The sequence below is a fragment of the Epinephelus lanceolatus genome, chromosome 1 (genome assembly GCF_041903045.1).
Source record: "Epinephelus lanceolatus isolate andai-2023 chromosome 1, ASM4190304v1, whole genome shotgun sequence".
Taxonomy (NCBI): Eukaryota; Metazoa; Chordata; class Actinopteri; order Perciformes; family Serranidae; genus Epinephelus; species Epinephelus lanceolatus.
In genome coordinates, this window is record NC_135734.1 from 9839693 (window position 1) to 9856991 (window position 17299).

Below are 17299 nucleotides of genomic sequence, written 5' to 3' on the forward strand. Positions count from 1 at the left end.
AAATGACCGTAACCCTAAATCCATACAAAAAGGAAGAAGAAGATATTGGCCAGTCAGAAGCATGAAAAAAAAGCTATTACAGGAAGGCTGTAACTGTAACAGTGACCTATGTAGTGACCTACCTGTTAGCATGGCTTGAGCTAGCTCGCATCTGCATTTGTACAAAATGTTGCCTCACAAAGAAAATAACTGAGCACACTGATGTTACAAGCCCAAAAATATGTCTTCATTGTTCACAATTCAACACTGAAAAAAAGAGTCTCTGAAAATCTTCACCCTGAACGAGTTTCAGTGACCTAAAATGCAGTTTGCGTTTGGATGAAAAGTATGCACAACAATTTTATAGTATCCTGACAATAAGTGCCCCTCGAATGACGCTAGGTACCTAACGTAAAGTTATGGAGGTTAGGTTTATGGAAGGAAACTTATTGTGGTTAGGTTTAGCAAAAGACATATGGTGACAACGAACTTTAAAATAACTCAAAGCTCACTCAAAGTTCACACTGTTCAGAACACTGGTCTCCTGGGGAAAAGTCCCGTGCTTTTTGATCCATCCACCACCCCAACCTGCCTACTTACAAGACAGCTGCCTCATGATTAAGTAAGATATGTACAAAATTTGGTGCATTAATTTTCGTAGGCAAATGTATGAACAGTGCACAAGAACAGCCTGACCTGTGTAAGTGTGGCCAAAACCCAAGTGGACATACATTGACGGTGGGCAATTGCCCCGAAGGATTACATTGCAGCCTGTTTCGTGGCTGCTGGCTGCAGCGCTCTCACTCAGGACCAGACCAGTTTCAAAAACTGTTGTCACCATTTGTCACTTAGACACAAAAACAAGGGAAAATAGGGCTCATGTTGAAACATATAGATTTTACCCTTTAAGTCCATATGATTTCCACTCATTTTAAAAGGAGAGATGGATATCTCTGTAACTATAACTTTACAAACAATATGGTGGCCTGTAACTGCTGTTCTGGATCTGGGACACTGAACCACTGAAGACATGATGCCACTGGGAGCAAGAACCATAGATAATGGCTTATTAGCAATTCCAAGCTAAATGTAGAATACTGACAGAACTTCTTTTAACTTGAGCAGTCTCACATCCACAGTTGTATATTCTGTACAAATTTGCTCTATCTGACAACTGGAACAATGCATCTCAGGATCAGTATGTAACCTCCACAACTGGAGGACAGAACTACATGGTGTGAATTAGTACGGGGTAAAAACACACTTTGACATTACACACTGAGCACAGGACCTACCATCATTGTGTGAAAAGAAGGTCATACAAACAACAGTCTATTATCCTCTGTCTGTGTGCCAGCCTTTTTGAGGCTGTGACGTGCGCAGACAGTTAATGACATCATGTCCCCTCAGAGTCGAGTTGCACAGTTGAAGCTTAAGAGGTTAGCCATACCTCACTTTGCTCAGATCATGGACCCAAGTATTGTCACATAATCATCAGCCCCTCCCAAGAAACCCTGTGTGAAACCAGGTTGCTTAAAAAAGCGCCCTCTTCTTCTTTTGCAGTTGTTTTACAGACCACAGGCAACCACTGAGCAAGAAGTAGGGTAGGAGAACACACAGCTGAACCATCAGGCATGAGATAAGAACACAGTGAAGACTTTTTGTGTTCCTCATTTTTTTTATAAACATGCAGTCTTCAAGTTGATACTCATACTGAGGCTCCTTTATTACAGAGAGGTCCCTCATCATGACTTGCCTGCAAGACAACAGGTATTGCTACAGCACCCTAGTAAAAGGTAGAGATCTACCTCACTAAAAATAAAAGACAATTATGCTGGCATAATGGCCTGCATATTCCCAGTGGAAATAGTCTGATTAGACCAGCTGCAGAGATATTCTAATTAGGTCTTGTGATTTTGTGGTATAACTTGTTACCAATATAGGAAAAAATAAGTTTCACACTGTGCTGTATATTGGATTTATTGAACCTTGTATGCCAATCTGCATAAAGAAGTCTATCAGTGATAATAGTATTAATGATAACATGTTTCTGTCAGGCTGGGTACTGATCAAATACCCATTCAGACACTGTGCACAGCAAGGAAGATCAGTTCACAACATCTCCTTGGTTATGGCATGATCAATATGCCAGAATATACATATATGTCCCCAAAATTATCTGACAGACGTTTGATTTATGGAGACAGATGCAAGTAGAGTTTTAAACACTTGGTTGTTTGAGCTAGTCTTGCTCACGGAGAGCAATATCCAAAGAGGCAGTGGTCTGAAGTCACTTATTTAACCTGCAGGACATGCTCTGTAAGCTGCTTTAAATGCAGATAATCCATTAGGATCAGTAGGGTCGTCTCTTCACTTTCACTACACTTCACTGTAACCTACCTGGTTATCTAAATCAGTCTGTGTACATAAGTATTAAATTGTTCACAGAATATATGAAAAAAAACTATCAATGCACAATAACTGTTCTGACCTCAATGCACACATTATAATTAAATTAGTTGATTAACTTCATTTCACCTTTAATTCATAAAAGAAGTCTAATATAAAGAAATGTTGCTGCTTCACATAAGAGTTTTAAATAACAGCAGTAACAAACAACAATACATTTCCAGGATGAAGTCTGTGCTAGATGCTGTAAGACAGGACTGGTAATGGGATTGCTGCAGCTTAGTTTGCAGCGAAACACTTGGGATAGTCTATTTGTCAGCGAGCTGTTGCACAAGGTTTAAAAATGAAGTGTGATCCACACATGATTAGTCTCAGCCTGACATGCACAGTAAGTGTCTTCCACAATTGCAGCACCACTGTCAATGCATTACCACGCTCCACTGAGCATGTCAGTGGGATCATTTGAGTTAAGATTGTGACTGCAGTGGGACATAATGACAGATATGTTATGTTGGAACCTATTATTATCAGGATAATACCTTATATTCATACATACCTGTGTTTCCCTTTTATTTACATCTTCCAAATTACACAGCCAACTTCAAGCATAACTAACACTGCAACTGCTTGATTAAAGCTACAGTCTACTTTTATTAAAAGAAATATTGTCATATTTGCTGAAACTGTTACTATACCCTGACAGTAGTACATGAGATAGATAATCTGTGACAAATGTTGTTTCTTTTTTTCATAGTGCTGCTAATGGCATTTACAAGAATCCACCTTGCCTGAATGAAAACAGCCAATCAGAGCTGAGGAGTCTGTAATACAGCTGTCAGTCATGTCAGTCACTGCTCATGAACTGCTGTCAAACTGTCAAACTATGCAGTGCTGATCAAATATGAATCAGGTTTCTGTCTCGAATGTTTTTAGAAAAATGCGAATATGACAAAAAGTTACTTTTATAAAAGTTACTAACTACAGCTTAAAGAATTTGTGCGCTGTAAACATAATGTAGGTGTAATTAAGATATGTATGTATGTGACCGTCTGATCGGTGGTGAGAGCAGCTGTGGAGGTGGGTGCTTCTTGGGCTCCAGAACTTCCTGCTGAGCCCACTGCAGGTGTCCCAAGCTAAATATAACTTAACATCTGTGATCTTTGATGGGAGGAACCAGTTTGAAATACCCACTGACTTCCTCTTCCACTAACACTGAAGCGAAGCTGTGAAATACAACCCACTCCACTGGACACCCTGTCTGAACAGGATAAACAGGATAGGTTATAGTAAAAAGTCAGATCTAGTGTGTTGATGGTGATTGAAGAGCCCCAACAATTTCCAAATAGCTTCTTGAACTTCTATCTTGAAGGAAAAAAAAACTCAGCATTTGATTTGACCAAGTTTAAGCAGTCAGAGTATTTTGTGGATACTGAGCAACTTAAAAGACAAATTTAATGCAGCTGTTCTACTGTCAATATTTAGTCAATACAACAGGAACAGATCATAGAAAACAAGCAGCACCGTGTAGTTCAAAGAAACAACAGGTTTCATACATCACTACAAAGTCAGAGTCAAAAAAAATGTTTGAAATTGGACTTTGAAATGCCTTTGCCAGCTGAGGCCCAGCAGATCGCCTCCATTTTCTAATTTATTTTTTTTCTTGACTTGGCTGCAGGATTCAAGGCAAGGACATCTGCTCCCTCATCAGAGAGGTGCTCTATTTTTGAACAAATGGACTGCCAGTTGTAATATCTCCACTGGTCACTCATCCTGAAATAGCGTGTCGCTTCTTAATCAATGTGATGCATGGGTCTAATAAGCATAAGGTGCATCTTTGTATCTTTTGTCCTTTCAAGCTACATTTGGCAAGACATTTAGGGAGAAGTTTTATTGGCCTAAATCAAAGTAGGGCTGCAACAAAAGGCTCCCATGGTAAGAATGCAGCCTGTTTATAAGAAACAATATCTGTTCTTACAGCAAGACTATGTCATTTCCACTGTAGCCACAAGGGGCGATTACAAGATAACAGCACACTGGCTTTCCATTTATTTTTAAGGCTATCTTGACTCATTTGCTTTGAAGGAATAGTTCAACATTTTGAAGCTTTAGATCGTCATCACTTGATGAGAGGATTAGTACCTCTCTCATGTCTTAACTGTATCTTCTTCTCATCTAACTCATCTAACAAGAGAATGTGTATATTTCCCAAAACATCAAACTATTGGTTTAAACACAGGGCAAACAAAAACTTTTGAAAGTGGTAAAGCCAGGCTGGTAACATGGTGTGAGCTTTTGGTTGCTGTAACTGAAAATATGGATGCTATTTTTAGTTGCCTTATATTTTGATTAGTTAAGATACCATGTGATTAAACAGCACCTCAGCGTGACATCAAAGAATGTTTAAAAGCTTTATTACAATGACTGAACAATTTCTTTGCATCATTTTTCTGATCTTATCTATTCGTTCGGGTTCATGTGGTTCTTGGTCAGTTGAATTAAAGGGAACATTTGTGTGTGATGTTGACAAGTTAGTTGAACTCTTCACACAGTCAAGCAATTTCATTTGCGTCACCATTGTCTCTAAAACAGCGAGTACATGCACAAATTCACATGCAGCATTGTCTGGTTCAGGTTCTGACTGTAAGTGAAATACTTAAATATCACAGATACAACTAATATCAAAAATGTATTTGTTTTGGGGTGCAGATTTTGCTGTTTTTTTATTTGTTGAAAAGTAGATGCCATTTTTGGCAACCAATAAAGGCCAAGAATTGACTGCCAGTTTCTCAAAATGGTTGTCACTGGCAACCTGGCAACCATACTGTCAAGCCCTGCTTTGGGGATGTAACTGACAGCAGGTTGAGCAATGCAGCATTTCATTTACCTAAAAGTCGGAGCTGGGAATGATGTCACACCAGAGCTGACTACTTTACAGTAGATCAAAAAGCCAAGATTTTGTTAGAAATACCAGTGTTAGCCCGGTTAGCCATTGTTAGCAACATCAGTTGATAACGCATTGCGTTGTATTTTGCACATACACACACCACAGCAACACATCCCCAGATAGAAGTTGGACAGTTCTGTGTGTGTGACTATTTCACAAATAAGACAGAAGCGTAAAAAATAAACAGTATATTACTGAAACTTTCACTATTGTTGACACGTGGAGTAGCCATCTTGGATTTTGAGGTTGGGGTTGATGAGGTTCCTTGGACTTTCCGAATTTGGAAATCTGACTCCTGTTAGAATTTTCTGACTAAGAATTCTGAAAGTCCGACTTCCCTGTGAAAATGTAACACACCATGAGACCACAAGCAATATATTTTATACATTGTAACAAAGAGAGAACAGTCACACAATCTCAAAACTGATGAACTACATTCAGTTACATAGCAATATCTCTATTTAAAGTTTGCTAACATTAGTTAAGATTAGCCACCATTAGCAACTAGCTAGCTACTTCAACTATATTCTGAGAAAGACGATTATTTCCTATTTTAAAAGTTAGATAGTCTCATTTTAGGTGATGTTTGCACGAACTAGAAGTGACAAAACTTAAACATGAAATTGAAATATTAGTTCAGATATCTCTCTGACCAAAACTTAATTGATCGTTTGCCTGGTCACTATTGGTATGAAACAAAATATTGCAAAACTTCTGGGTCTTCCAATTTTTCAAGCAGTTTTCTGTGTTTGCATGCTGAAGCCACCACTATGCACAGCCAACAAGTATTCCTCCAATACCATTCAGACAATGAGGACAATAGTCCTCTAGAAACATTTATTTTCTCCAGAGAATTATTTCAGTTTTGCAAGACACATTATCTGTTGTCATTCTCAAAATGCAGTGCTCCTGCATTGTAAAGCATCCCTAACATGCTTGTTTTTGTACAGAGGGGGTGTTGAGCGGGTTCAGTGGGGAAGTTCACCTCATGTGATTAACTGGTGGTTGCTAGGTGACCATCCTGGAAAGGAGCTATTCATTTGCTGTCCAGCTCTTCAACAGTCAGGATTTGAGGACAGCCTTTCGTGCACCTCCAACCAAACCCCTGCTGTCCAAATCACCTCCTGTACACGTTGACGGTTGCCATAGAGATTCCAGGGACATCTGACTCAAAAATGACATGAGTCATGCATTTGAAGAGATTGTTTTTCTTATACTCGTAGTACATGTGTTGAAAGGCAGTGGAATCTGATTTATCACAAAGGCATAACAAACAGGGCCGCAAATTGAGAGGAATAAGGGCTGCCTCTCGTTTCCAAATTAAATGTTGAATCTATAGGTAGCAGAGATAAATACCAGGCCACTGCACACATGATTTAGTTGATGGTGGAGAGAGCAAAACCCTGACCCAGAACTTTCTATACATTTCTATCCTTCGGCTTGAGAAATGCTTGGGTATTTTTTTTCTCTGCATAATCTCTGTCCTAGTTTTGTCCAAGGCCACAGGCACAGCCTACAGTACATTCAGCCACGTTTCTCCACATGGCAGTATAGTAATTCTAATAATATCTATTATAAAAACTACATTTTCTACTGCTGCTCTGACTGTTCTTCCTCCCAGATTGAGGGTAAATCATACACCTTGCAGATGCCAATAAACGTAGAATTTATCTTTTGTTTTATCACACTCGATTACTATTTGATGAGTTCAAGGGGTTAGTCTGACATTGTACATGGCAAATATGTTTACAGAGCATTTTGTTTGCACTGGGAAATTTCCTAGGTGGAAATTTAAACTGAAACAACTGAACTCAGAAAGTCAAAGGAACCTCATCAACCCCAACCTCAAAATCCAAGATGGCTGCTTTTTGCATCAACAGCTGTGAAAGCTACAGTACTATACTACTGCGTAATACAGGCTTTTCCCATGCATATGCGCATGTTTTCTAATGCACTTAATTCTTTGTATTTCATGTAAGTTTGTGCGTAACCTAGGGTGACCATATTGTGATTTCCAAAAAAGAGGACACTCGCCCCGGCCACAAGATAGCCTACTTAAATGATACTTGCGGTTTACTCAAAGATGCCTTATAATTTTAATTTATTTAAAGTTTATATGTATGGATAGAAAATTCAGTTATATTACAAAATAATATCTCTCAAAGACAGAAATTCAGATAGGCCCCAATGGGGGACACATATACACACTAGAGTGTGGCTACCCAATCCGAGCCCGACGGGTCGGGCCGGGTTTGGTCAAAAATGTAGCTATAAATTGTATTCGGGCTCGGGTCGGATTCGGTCAGCTTTCAGTGAAAATGCAGTGTAAAAATAAATAAAATCCTATTGTCTGTCCTGTTTATTGCTTGCGCACTGTTATTTACGTGACAACACCTGAACATAACACACACAGACACACATTGGCTGTTTGTTTCTACCTCTCCCCTCGCTGGAAGTCTCGGACCTCCAGCCGCCTGCCTCCGCCTTGATTAAACGCTGAAAATAAAATAAAAGAGGGAGACAGGTGTCTCCTATTTTATCTTATTTTGTTATATTTCTCTCTCTCCCCTCGCTGGAAACTCGGACCTCCCACCGCCCGCTCCCATCTCAAACACGGAGGTCTCCCTCTCCGCGGAGCACCCATGGCACACGCCCAGCCTGTTAAATAGCCTGTAACCATAACAACTGTGTGACACAAACTCAGTGCTTTAGTAATTAAATAATGTCGGGCTCAGTTTGGTTTCGGACATAACAAAACAGAATGACTGTCGGGTTCGGACAGAAACACACACACACACACACACACACACACACACGGAAAACCGGACATTATCATCAATTTATAAACACCCCCCGGACGCCCCGGACAGGACATGAAAAGTGCGGGCAAAAGAGGACATTTGGTCAGCCTAGCATAACCCCCATATTTTGAGGTAGCAATCACATAACCAAAGCACCGACCGGGGTAAAGAGGGAAGATGTCTCAAGTGGTCTAATTAGGAGGCAAACTAGGTTAGTGGATGGGTCACAAAACACAGGACTTTCTCCCAAGACTTTCCCCAGGAAACTGGTGTTAGGAGCTGTGTTAGTGTCCTTGGAGTGATTTTAAGGTATTGCCTCTCTATGTTTCTTTTCCTAAACCTGACCTTTGTATACCTAACCTACATAATTTATGTTAATTACATAACTTTACATTGAGGAAGTAATATCACTAATGGGCTGCTAATGTGAATTGTAGGATATCATAAGAACTGTTGCATGTGCATTTTCATAGGTTATCAGTTGTACAATTGCTAACCTAGCTAGATCTGGTATTGCTTATGACATCTTGCTTTTCCAACTTCTTGTACTAAAACATGGTCAATTCAGGTGTGATGTCTATTATAGGCTGACCAAACGTCCTCTTTTGCCCGGACATGTCCACTTTTCACGTCCCGTCCGGGGCGTCCGGGGGGTTTTTATAAACTGATGATAATGTCCAGTTTTCCGTGTGTTTGTGTGTTAGAGTGCGGCACGGGCAGCATATTTCTGTCCGAACCGAGCCCGACATTATTTAATGACCAAAGCACTGAGTTTGTGTCACACAGTTGTTACAGGCTATTTAACAGGCCGGGCGTGCGCCGTGGGTGCTCAGCTGCGGAGAGGGAGACCTCCGTATTTGAGACAGGAGTGGGCGGCAGGAGGTCCGACGCTTCCAGCGAGAGGAGAGGGAGAAATAAAACAAAATAAGATAAAATAGGAAAAACCTGTCTCCCTCTTTTATTTTATTTTCAGTGTTTAATCAAGGCGGAGGCGGGCGGCTGGAGGTCCGAGACTTCCAGCGAGAGGAGAGGGAGAAATAAAACAAAATAAGATAAAATAGGAAAAACCTGTCTCCCTCTTTTATATTATTTTCAGTGTTTAATCAAGGAGGAGGCGGGCGGCTGGAGGTCCGAGACTTCCAGAGAGGGGAGAGGTAGAAACAAACAGCCAATGTGTGTGTGTGTGTGTGTTATGTTCAGGTGTTGTCACGTAAATAACAGTGCCCAAGCAATAAACAGGACAGACAATAGGATTTTATTTATTTTTACACTACATTTTCACTGAAAGCTGACCGAATCCGACCCGAGCCCGAATACAATTTATAGCTACATTTTTGACCAAACCCGGCCCGACCTGTCGGGTACCGTCGGGCTCGGATCGCCACACTCTAGTGTGTGTATGTGTCCCCTATTGGAGCCTATCTGAATTTCTGTCTTTGAGAGATATTATTTTGTAATATAACTGAATTTTCTATCCATACATATAAATTTTAAATATATTAAAATTATAAGGCATCTTTGAGTAAACTGCGAGTATCATTTAAGTAGGCTTTGTCACGGCCGGCCGAGTGTCCTCTTTTTTGGAAATCAAAATATGATCACCCTAGTCTATTACAGCTCCAACATTTGACTTCCAGGGTAAGCTGTATTTTTTGCTGTACTGCCCTAAGTTAGATAAGAAAATCCATGCTACATTTAGGACTGTATGTTCAATATGAGGCTACCGCTAGCAGCTGGTTAGCTTAGCTTCACACAAAACCTGGAAACAGGGGAAAAAGTAGCCTGACTATCTACTGGTGACAAAATCCACCAACCAGCACCTTTAAAGCACACTAACACATACAAAACCCAAGTGTAAAAATAACACGTTGTGGTTTTAGGAGGGGTTATGTGCTGAAATATTCAACAATGTCACCGTGACGACAAGATCTCCAAGAAGAGTTAGTGCCTCATTTTTACATGTTAGTTTTACAAGATATGACATGTTAATTAGTAGCTTTTGGTGGTGGTTGACTTTGTTTTTCAGGATAGATCCAGATCAGCATTTCCTCTTTTTCAGTCTTAGCACCAGGGCTAAAGTATGACAAGTTGAGCTAAGCTAAGCTGCTACTGGTTGGTATACAGTATGGATGGTATCAGTCTTCCCATCTTACTCTTGGCAACTAAATTTGCATATTTCTGAAAAATGTAAAACTTAAAGGCTGGGCAATATGGAGAAAATAAAATATCACAACATTTTTGGCCTAATACCACAATATCAATAGTGCGACAACATTGTAGTGTTGACAGTTGGTGCTTTTGCAAAATATTTAGGCAATAATGATTTTTGATAACCTTATGTTGTAATGTGGAGATAATGATACATGGGTAAAAGCAAACAGCTAGAACAGTCTGGTAACTATAATAAATTACAACACTTAACTGTAATGCAGCCTTTAAAACCAGGAAATGAAAAAACTTATGATATAATGATGATGACATCTAGTCTCATATCACGATATCAGTATATTGCCCAGCCCTATAAATTAATTCTTAAAGTTTTGTTATTAATTCCTGAGTATAGATCAGATCAGGCACAATGCAAAGAACAACCCATTTAAAAAAATCTCAGGTAACCCTCATAGAGGAGAAAATATGGGTCGAAATAACAACATCCTGCACCATTCGCCTCCCCACTGGGTGACACAAAAACCAATCATCTTGACAGCAGCCTCTGATCGGCTGAGGGCTTCCACCCCCTCCACCCCCCACCATTTAGTCTCTCTCAAAGCCCAGTGTGGCTGGAGCACTGGTTCCATTTCTGGATGAAACACGGTCTCCATCCTAATTAACCCAGATGTGGATATTAATAAGATGAAAGCAGGTCTAGACTAGAAACAGGGCAGATTGAGCGGAGAGGGTCCTGATTTCAGAATGGTCACACTGAAGTGGGACACCTTCGCCCCTCCTTTGACAGGGGAATAAAGGCTGTTTCTATATAAAAAAACACCCCCTGGCCCTTTTTAATTGGTCCCACCTCTCTTGAGGTTTGAGTGCAATGAGAAGCTGAGAATATCTACAAAGGGAGGCTGCATTGCATGAAGACGGAAATGTCAAGTTGATGGAAACATATGACAGCTATTACTTCTACTGAGAATTTGGGTGTTTTGTTTTTGACTGACATGACATTTAGCTTCGGCAGCTGTAAGGGTGTAAGGATTCATTCTATGGTGAATGTGGCTATTAAACCACCTATAACCTATTGAACATCCTTCCACCAATCTCTATCAGTGCAAATGATGCTTCTACTCCTTCCAGATTCATGTGTTGTGTGAGAAATGGGACCTCAATGTGCCAGGACAAGATGAGAGCTGCAAGACTATAAATCTAGTGGGAAATGTCATGCATAGAACAAGCATCCCCTGATAGATGAAATGAATTGTAAAAGTGAAAGAACAGACAGGAGTGTCAATAAGTTTCTCCTTTCAGAAAAATGAAACTTATTTTTCATGCCTTGAGATTTAGTTGTCATTGCATCGTCTTACATTGAGTGGGAGACACTGGCAGATCAGGAGACACGGCGGGGACCAAACAGGAAACAATGACGGGCACAGACATGACTCATCCAGCTCATTGTGTTTGTGGAGCCATCAGCGAGTTGCATTGTCTTGTTCTAATGAGTGGTTAAATTAACCAAGATGTAAGGGAAACTGAAAATAGACCAAGATAAGACTAAAGAAGGATGGGTTTAAAGGAAATTAGAGGCATTAGGTTTGATAAAAATCTTTTCTTCATCTCTCAGAAATGAATCCATCTTTATACATTCAGATAAAAACAAATATGATATGACACTTAATTTCATTTACTTCACTTGATAATCGATAAATCCAATGGGAGAAACTGAACACAGTTGTTGGCACCACAGTGGCACTCTTTCCTCTGGAGTCCATCTGTCCTGCTGGCAGCATCATTTTGTGTGGACAGCATCTCTACAGGTGGTTGATTACTGTATCCTCCGGAGTAGTCAAACGTCAGCTCCTCTTGCGCATCAATGTTCCGTCCAGCAAACAGCGCCAACCTGGGAACCACAGAGTGCACACGGACTGGCTGCATGAACAGGTTGGGCTGGCAGGAGTGGTTGAGAAACCGGCCTACATTTCCCACCATGGCAGGGTCCACAAATGTCTCCGTGATAGAGCCTGTACCTGCATGCTCCCTTACGGCAATGATGTAGTTATTTTCCTCAGATCTCTGGGCGAGCTGTCTGCGTCTGGCCTCCTCAAAACTGATCACCTCTCCTGCATACTCGCACACAAATGTCCCATGTGGGATTGCCTCTAATGTTCTTACTCCCCAGCCCCTGTTCTCGGTGCTGTAAACCTCTAGTCTGAGTCTTGGCCCTCTCTGCACCACCCGGTTAGAGCAGGCATCACTGCAGGTGCAAAGGGCATTGCACTCAAACACAGGTGAGCAGTAGCCAGAGTCCGTCCTGCTAAGGTTCAGCAGTGTGCCTGCGCTGTCGTACGCCTGCCCATGAGTCTGCAGGCAGGAGCAGCTCTCAGTAAAGCAGGAGTGGGAGAGGCAGGAGCATCCAGGAAGGGTTACTTCACTGGGGTCAATGGTGCAACCTGGTCCCTGAACATTATCTGGGGAATACTGGAAATGAAAACAAATTTTACAAGTTTAAAACTGTAAATAACAAGAAATAAATCAACCACAATCATAAATCATTTCAGTCAGTTTCTCAAACAACATTCACAGGTTCCACCTTCTAAATGACAAGGTTTGTTTTCTTGTCTTCGTCTTTTAAGACAGGAAACTGAATATATTTGGGTTTTGGACTTCTAACCGGGCAAAACAAGACATTTGAAGACGCCACCTTGAGCTTAGGAAAACTGTGACATTTCTGTTCTATTGTTTTATAGACTGAACGATGAATCGAGAAAATGATCTGGAGATAATTTATTAATAAAAAGTAATAGCTGAACTTGAAATCAACCTTCTTTAATGACTTAATGCATTACCACATACAACTATAGTTTTATCACATATTCAGCAATGATGATGACTTTCATGTCTACAGGATGTTTCTTAAAAACTGGTTACATTTTAATGCAGTCAGAGAGGTCCTCTGGAGCATCGTGGCCAGCAGGCCGTGTTAACTAGGACAGCTCCTTTGGTCCTACAGAGGCAGTTATTTTCGATTCCCTCCCCTGGAGTCAGAGGATGTGTCTGTAGCCTGTAATGATTTGCTGTCATCTGCTGGTGAAGCAAAGTATTTCATGTGATAGAGCTGATAACACCAGGTTTCAGCAAGTTTTTTTCTAGGTTTGCTGGACAAAGCTTAAGTAGGACTTTGACCATAAATAAAATGCATTGTATTTTTTTTTTATTATCTCATTTTTTCCAAACACATGTCAACAGAGTCTTTGTAGTGTATTTCAGGCAGTGCCAAAGATCTTGTATACATCTTATTTATTTCTTGGAGCCAGACCAATATGTAGCCAGTGCTTAATGCAGATATAACAGTTATTCAGAGTTGAGATACTGTATGTTTCACGAGCTTTTTTTGAGAAATAATTCATTTTCACAAAATTTCCACCTCATAACATACACAAATTCTATGTTTGTGTTATGTGTTTATATTTAAAAAAAAAAAAAAACTAGGAAGTTGGCTCAAGTTGGTTCAAGTTGGCTGTAGTTGGCCTTAACACCTCAAAGGGATTTAACCTCTTCCACTCCAGTATCCTCAGCCAACATTACTGTCTTTCAGAGGCTGCAGTCGGCTGGGCACATTTAAAGCTCCAGTGAAGATATGGTGATGATATGGTGAGGATTGGTATCATATCCAACGAGAGGACTAAAGAAATTCCTTGGTACCAACCATGTCATGATAGCTTGATGGGAAGGGGTTAATAACAGCAGTTTTATTCAACGTTAACTTGTTTTGCCGAATCTTTATTTGTTGTTATGTAATTATTACTTTACTATTTAATTTTTTTTTTTTTTTTACATTACTGTATTCCTTATCTTGTTGACTTTAATAATCGGTTGTTATTTTCTCTACTTTCACTGTTAAGGTGACCTTGAGTGTCTTGAAAGGTGCTTATAAATAAAATGTATTATTATTGTTGTTATTTAGGCTGTAAAATCTGCATACTACTTTACATAGCTATGAAATGTCACATGCAAGGTCAGGAAGAAAGGGGTCATACAATAAATGCATTACATGACTCATATGTCATCCCCTCTTGGTGAAAGTGGTGCTGTTACAACCATCCCCGGTCTCCCCTGAATGATAAAGTGCATGATGGCTGATGGCTCTCTCCATCTGCTGCAGTGTCAGGGTCCTGGTATTGAACATGCTGGCTCAATATCAAAGTCACCTGGGACACTTGAACACAACACAGGCATAATGTAATTAACAACACCTGTGTGTTTCCTGCTATGACGTGGAAAACAACAGTTAACTTGCAGGTGTTAATGTATCTAATTGAGGTACTAGTTCACTGTAAAGCTAAACACATGACATTATATGACATTATATTGTTCCTAAGGAGACGTTCCTACTCTTAAAGCACTCCTCTAGCAAAATAAATAACTAAAACGCATTGGACTTCAGGGGCTCACGTTACATGTGTTCAACTTATGCTACGTAACGTTACCTGAAATTCAGGAAACGTCATTACGGCTGAACTCCGTTCAGTAAAAACAGGAACATTCTCGAGGCCGTTGCTCAAATCCACTAAATCCACATTTCTGTCAATATTCATATCCAAGGTAATGAGTGAAACAGCGGCAGAGAGAGCAGCTGGGATGTGTGTGTCGGAGAAGCTTCTTCTTCTTTTGGTGTTACGTGGGGTGGCAACCGGATGGAGGCGCATTACCGCCACCTACAGTGTTGGAGTGTGGACCAGCATTCTGTCCCTTTATACAAAGGTGAAAAAGGTTCTTAGAAACACTTATATCCATTGATGAATTAAGGACATCATAAAGAATGTGGTGATAGAGACCTGAGAAGCCACTATGTTTGAATAGTTGTTGTTTTATTGTGGATTTCTATATCATATGTTGTATTTGTTGCATTTTAAATGTGTTTTGATTGGCTGCTAACATGGCTAGGTCTCTCTTGTAAAGGAGATTTTCAGGTCTCAATAGGACTTCCTGGTTAAATAAAGGTAAAATAAAATACAATAAGGTAAAAGCAAAACATAACATAACAAAACAAAACAAATAAAGAAAAAACATCAGCCCAATAACCTAAAAAATTAGTTTCCCTGAAACTGATTTTAAATGTATGGAAGCGTATTGCTGCCACACCAGGAAAAAAATAATGGGTCAGTATTACGTTATAACGTGAAAAGTTTATTGGTCTAACAAGAAGTTTTTCACATTATAACAATATATTTTCACGTTAAAACGTGATAACTTATATTGTATAAATGTGAAAAGTTTCATGGTATAACGTGATAATTTATATCGTACGTACATGAAACGTTTCACGTCATAACGTGATAATTTATATTGTTAGGACATTACAAATTCCACATTATAATGCAATATGTGGTCTCGGGAGGAGGTGAACCCATATACTCCGGTTGTGGTTTGACACTTGGCTATTTTCAATGAACAGGCATCAACATGGCCCAAAACACGGATAACATGAAACTATATTGTAATAATGTGAAAATATATTGTTATAACGTGAAAAACTTCTTGTTAAAACAATAAACTTTTTACATTATAACGTAATACTGATCCATTATGTTTTTCCAGATGTGGCAGCAATACGCTACAAATGCATGTTTTCCATTCATTTTTTTCCTCCATTGTTGTGAAAGAACGGAGTTCTTGGAATAATCTTTGGACTTTAAAATTTGGACTGGATTAGAAAAGAGACATTTGTTTCCTATCTATGACTTGTGCACTGCCTGTATATGTACCGTGATTCTTAAATAGTCTATACCATTATAAATGTGTCTTTAGTTTCTTTCTTCTTTCTGTCTTCTTCCTTTTTTTATTTTGTAGTTTACCTGGATTTTGGAGTGGTTATTCTTACTGTCAAAATGTATGATATGTGCAGTTTGTTCAATAAAGTTTATACAATTGAAAAAAAGGTTCCTCTTCCTATAGCTGTGACTTCCGGTAGTTTAATCACAGGCTAGCTCCCTCAAGTGATGTATTTGTATTACTACAGCACTGTAATTATAAACCATGTGCTTTGGCCATCTGGCCACACTCAGGACAAAGTGGGCAGCAGCTCATTAAGGACAAATACAGCACAGCATGAGATAACTGTTTCATTTAACTACTGTGAGGAAGGAACTGGAGAGCATTAGAAATGTGGTCTCACGGTGTCACACCTTTTTTTTCTGTTTATTTATAGGCTACCGTATTGCCCAAAAATGCTTTTCTTTCTTTGCTCAGTATTTGTCCTTACATCTCCAGTTATGCATCATCACCATCAAGCCCACGCAGTTTTATAGTATCCAGAAGACAACTGCAGAAATAACATATGGCCTGCAGATGGCAGTAGTAGTTGGGCAAAATACTAATATTCCTCCTGCGATTCTACAACTAAACTTCTGCATAGTAAGCAAGTGACATGGACTGAAATAGCTGAATGAAAATAGAAGGAATCAATATGCCAAACACATGAAATTGTAGTTAAGTAATTTGATGTATGTTATCTTCTTAAAGGGCTAAGTGTTCTTTAATGATGAAGCCTCCTTTTTACACTCTTCACCTTTCACTCTATCTCAAGATAAAGCATTTTAACTGCCAAAGAGCATTATTCCGACTCCCCACATGGGCAAACAAAGCTGAAAACATGCCACAGTGGTGTTTAGGCCTGAGAGAAGGGTCATGATTCAAGGCCTTTTCTCTCTGAAGTTCAGTTACACAGTTCAGTTGTGTTTGCCGAACTCTGGTGTCTACTGTCAGGTGATTCCAGACTGGTGTACAATTAATGTTGTGTGTTCTTTAATCCCAGTAAATACTAAAGTGATGGGTATGAGTTTTCAAGCCTAACCTCTCTGTGGCGATGCAGTGTTGCCATGGTGTAATTCATATGCAGTGGTTTATTCTCTGGTGGCTATCTGAGGCAGATGGGGGGGAGGTCACATTGTCAGCTGGCATTTCCACACTGCACACAAGTGACCAAGGATTTTCCTTTGAGAATCAGCCC

The 17299-nt window shown here is 39.8% G+C and overlaps 1 protein-coding gene across 2 annotated transcripts; it reads right to left on the reverse strand.

The window, feature by feature from the left end:
• Nucleotides 1–11882: 11882 nt before the first annotated feature.
• Nucleotides 11883–14975, reverse strand: setmar (SET domain and mariner transposase fusion gene). Of its 2 annotated transcripts, none has more exons than XM_033626227.2 (2): nucleotides 14778–14975; nucleotides 11883–12768 (listed from the first exon to the last, which is right to left on the reverse strand). In XM_033626227.2, exons 1-2 carry the CDS (start codon nucleotides 14883–14885, stop codon nucleotides 11980–11982), a joined length of 897 nt encoding a protein of 298 aa, XP_033482118.1. In that variant the 5' UTR covers nucleotides 14886–14975; the 3' UTR covers nucleotides 11883–11979. The 2 variants fall into 2 exon arrangements, with proteins under 2 accessions (XP_033482118.1, XP_078029399.1); XM_078173273.1 differs by lacking the exon at nucleotides 14778–14975 and adding an exon at nucleotides 14342–14743.
• Nucleotides 14976–17299: the final 2324 nt, after the last annotated feature.

Excerpts from the sequence above, each read along its gene's own strand:
- setmar (XM_033626227.2), bottom strand. The coding sequence starts at position 14,885 with ATGAATATTGACAGAAATGTGGATTTAGTGGATTTGAGCAACGGCCTC. Across the intron at positions 12,769-14,777 it reads TGACGTTTCCTGAATTTCAG|TATTCCCCAGATAATGTTCA; the intron begins GTAACGTTACGT and ends TTTCATTTCCAG.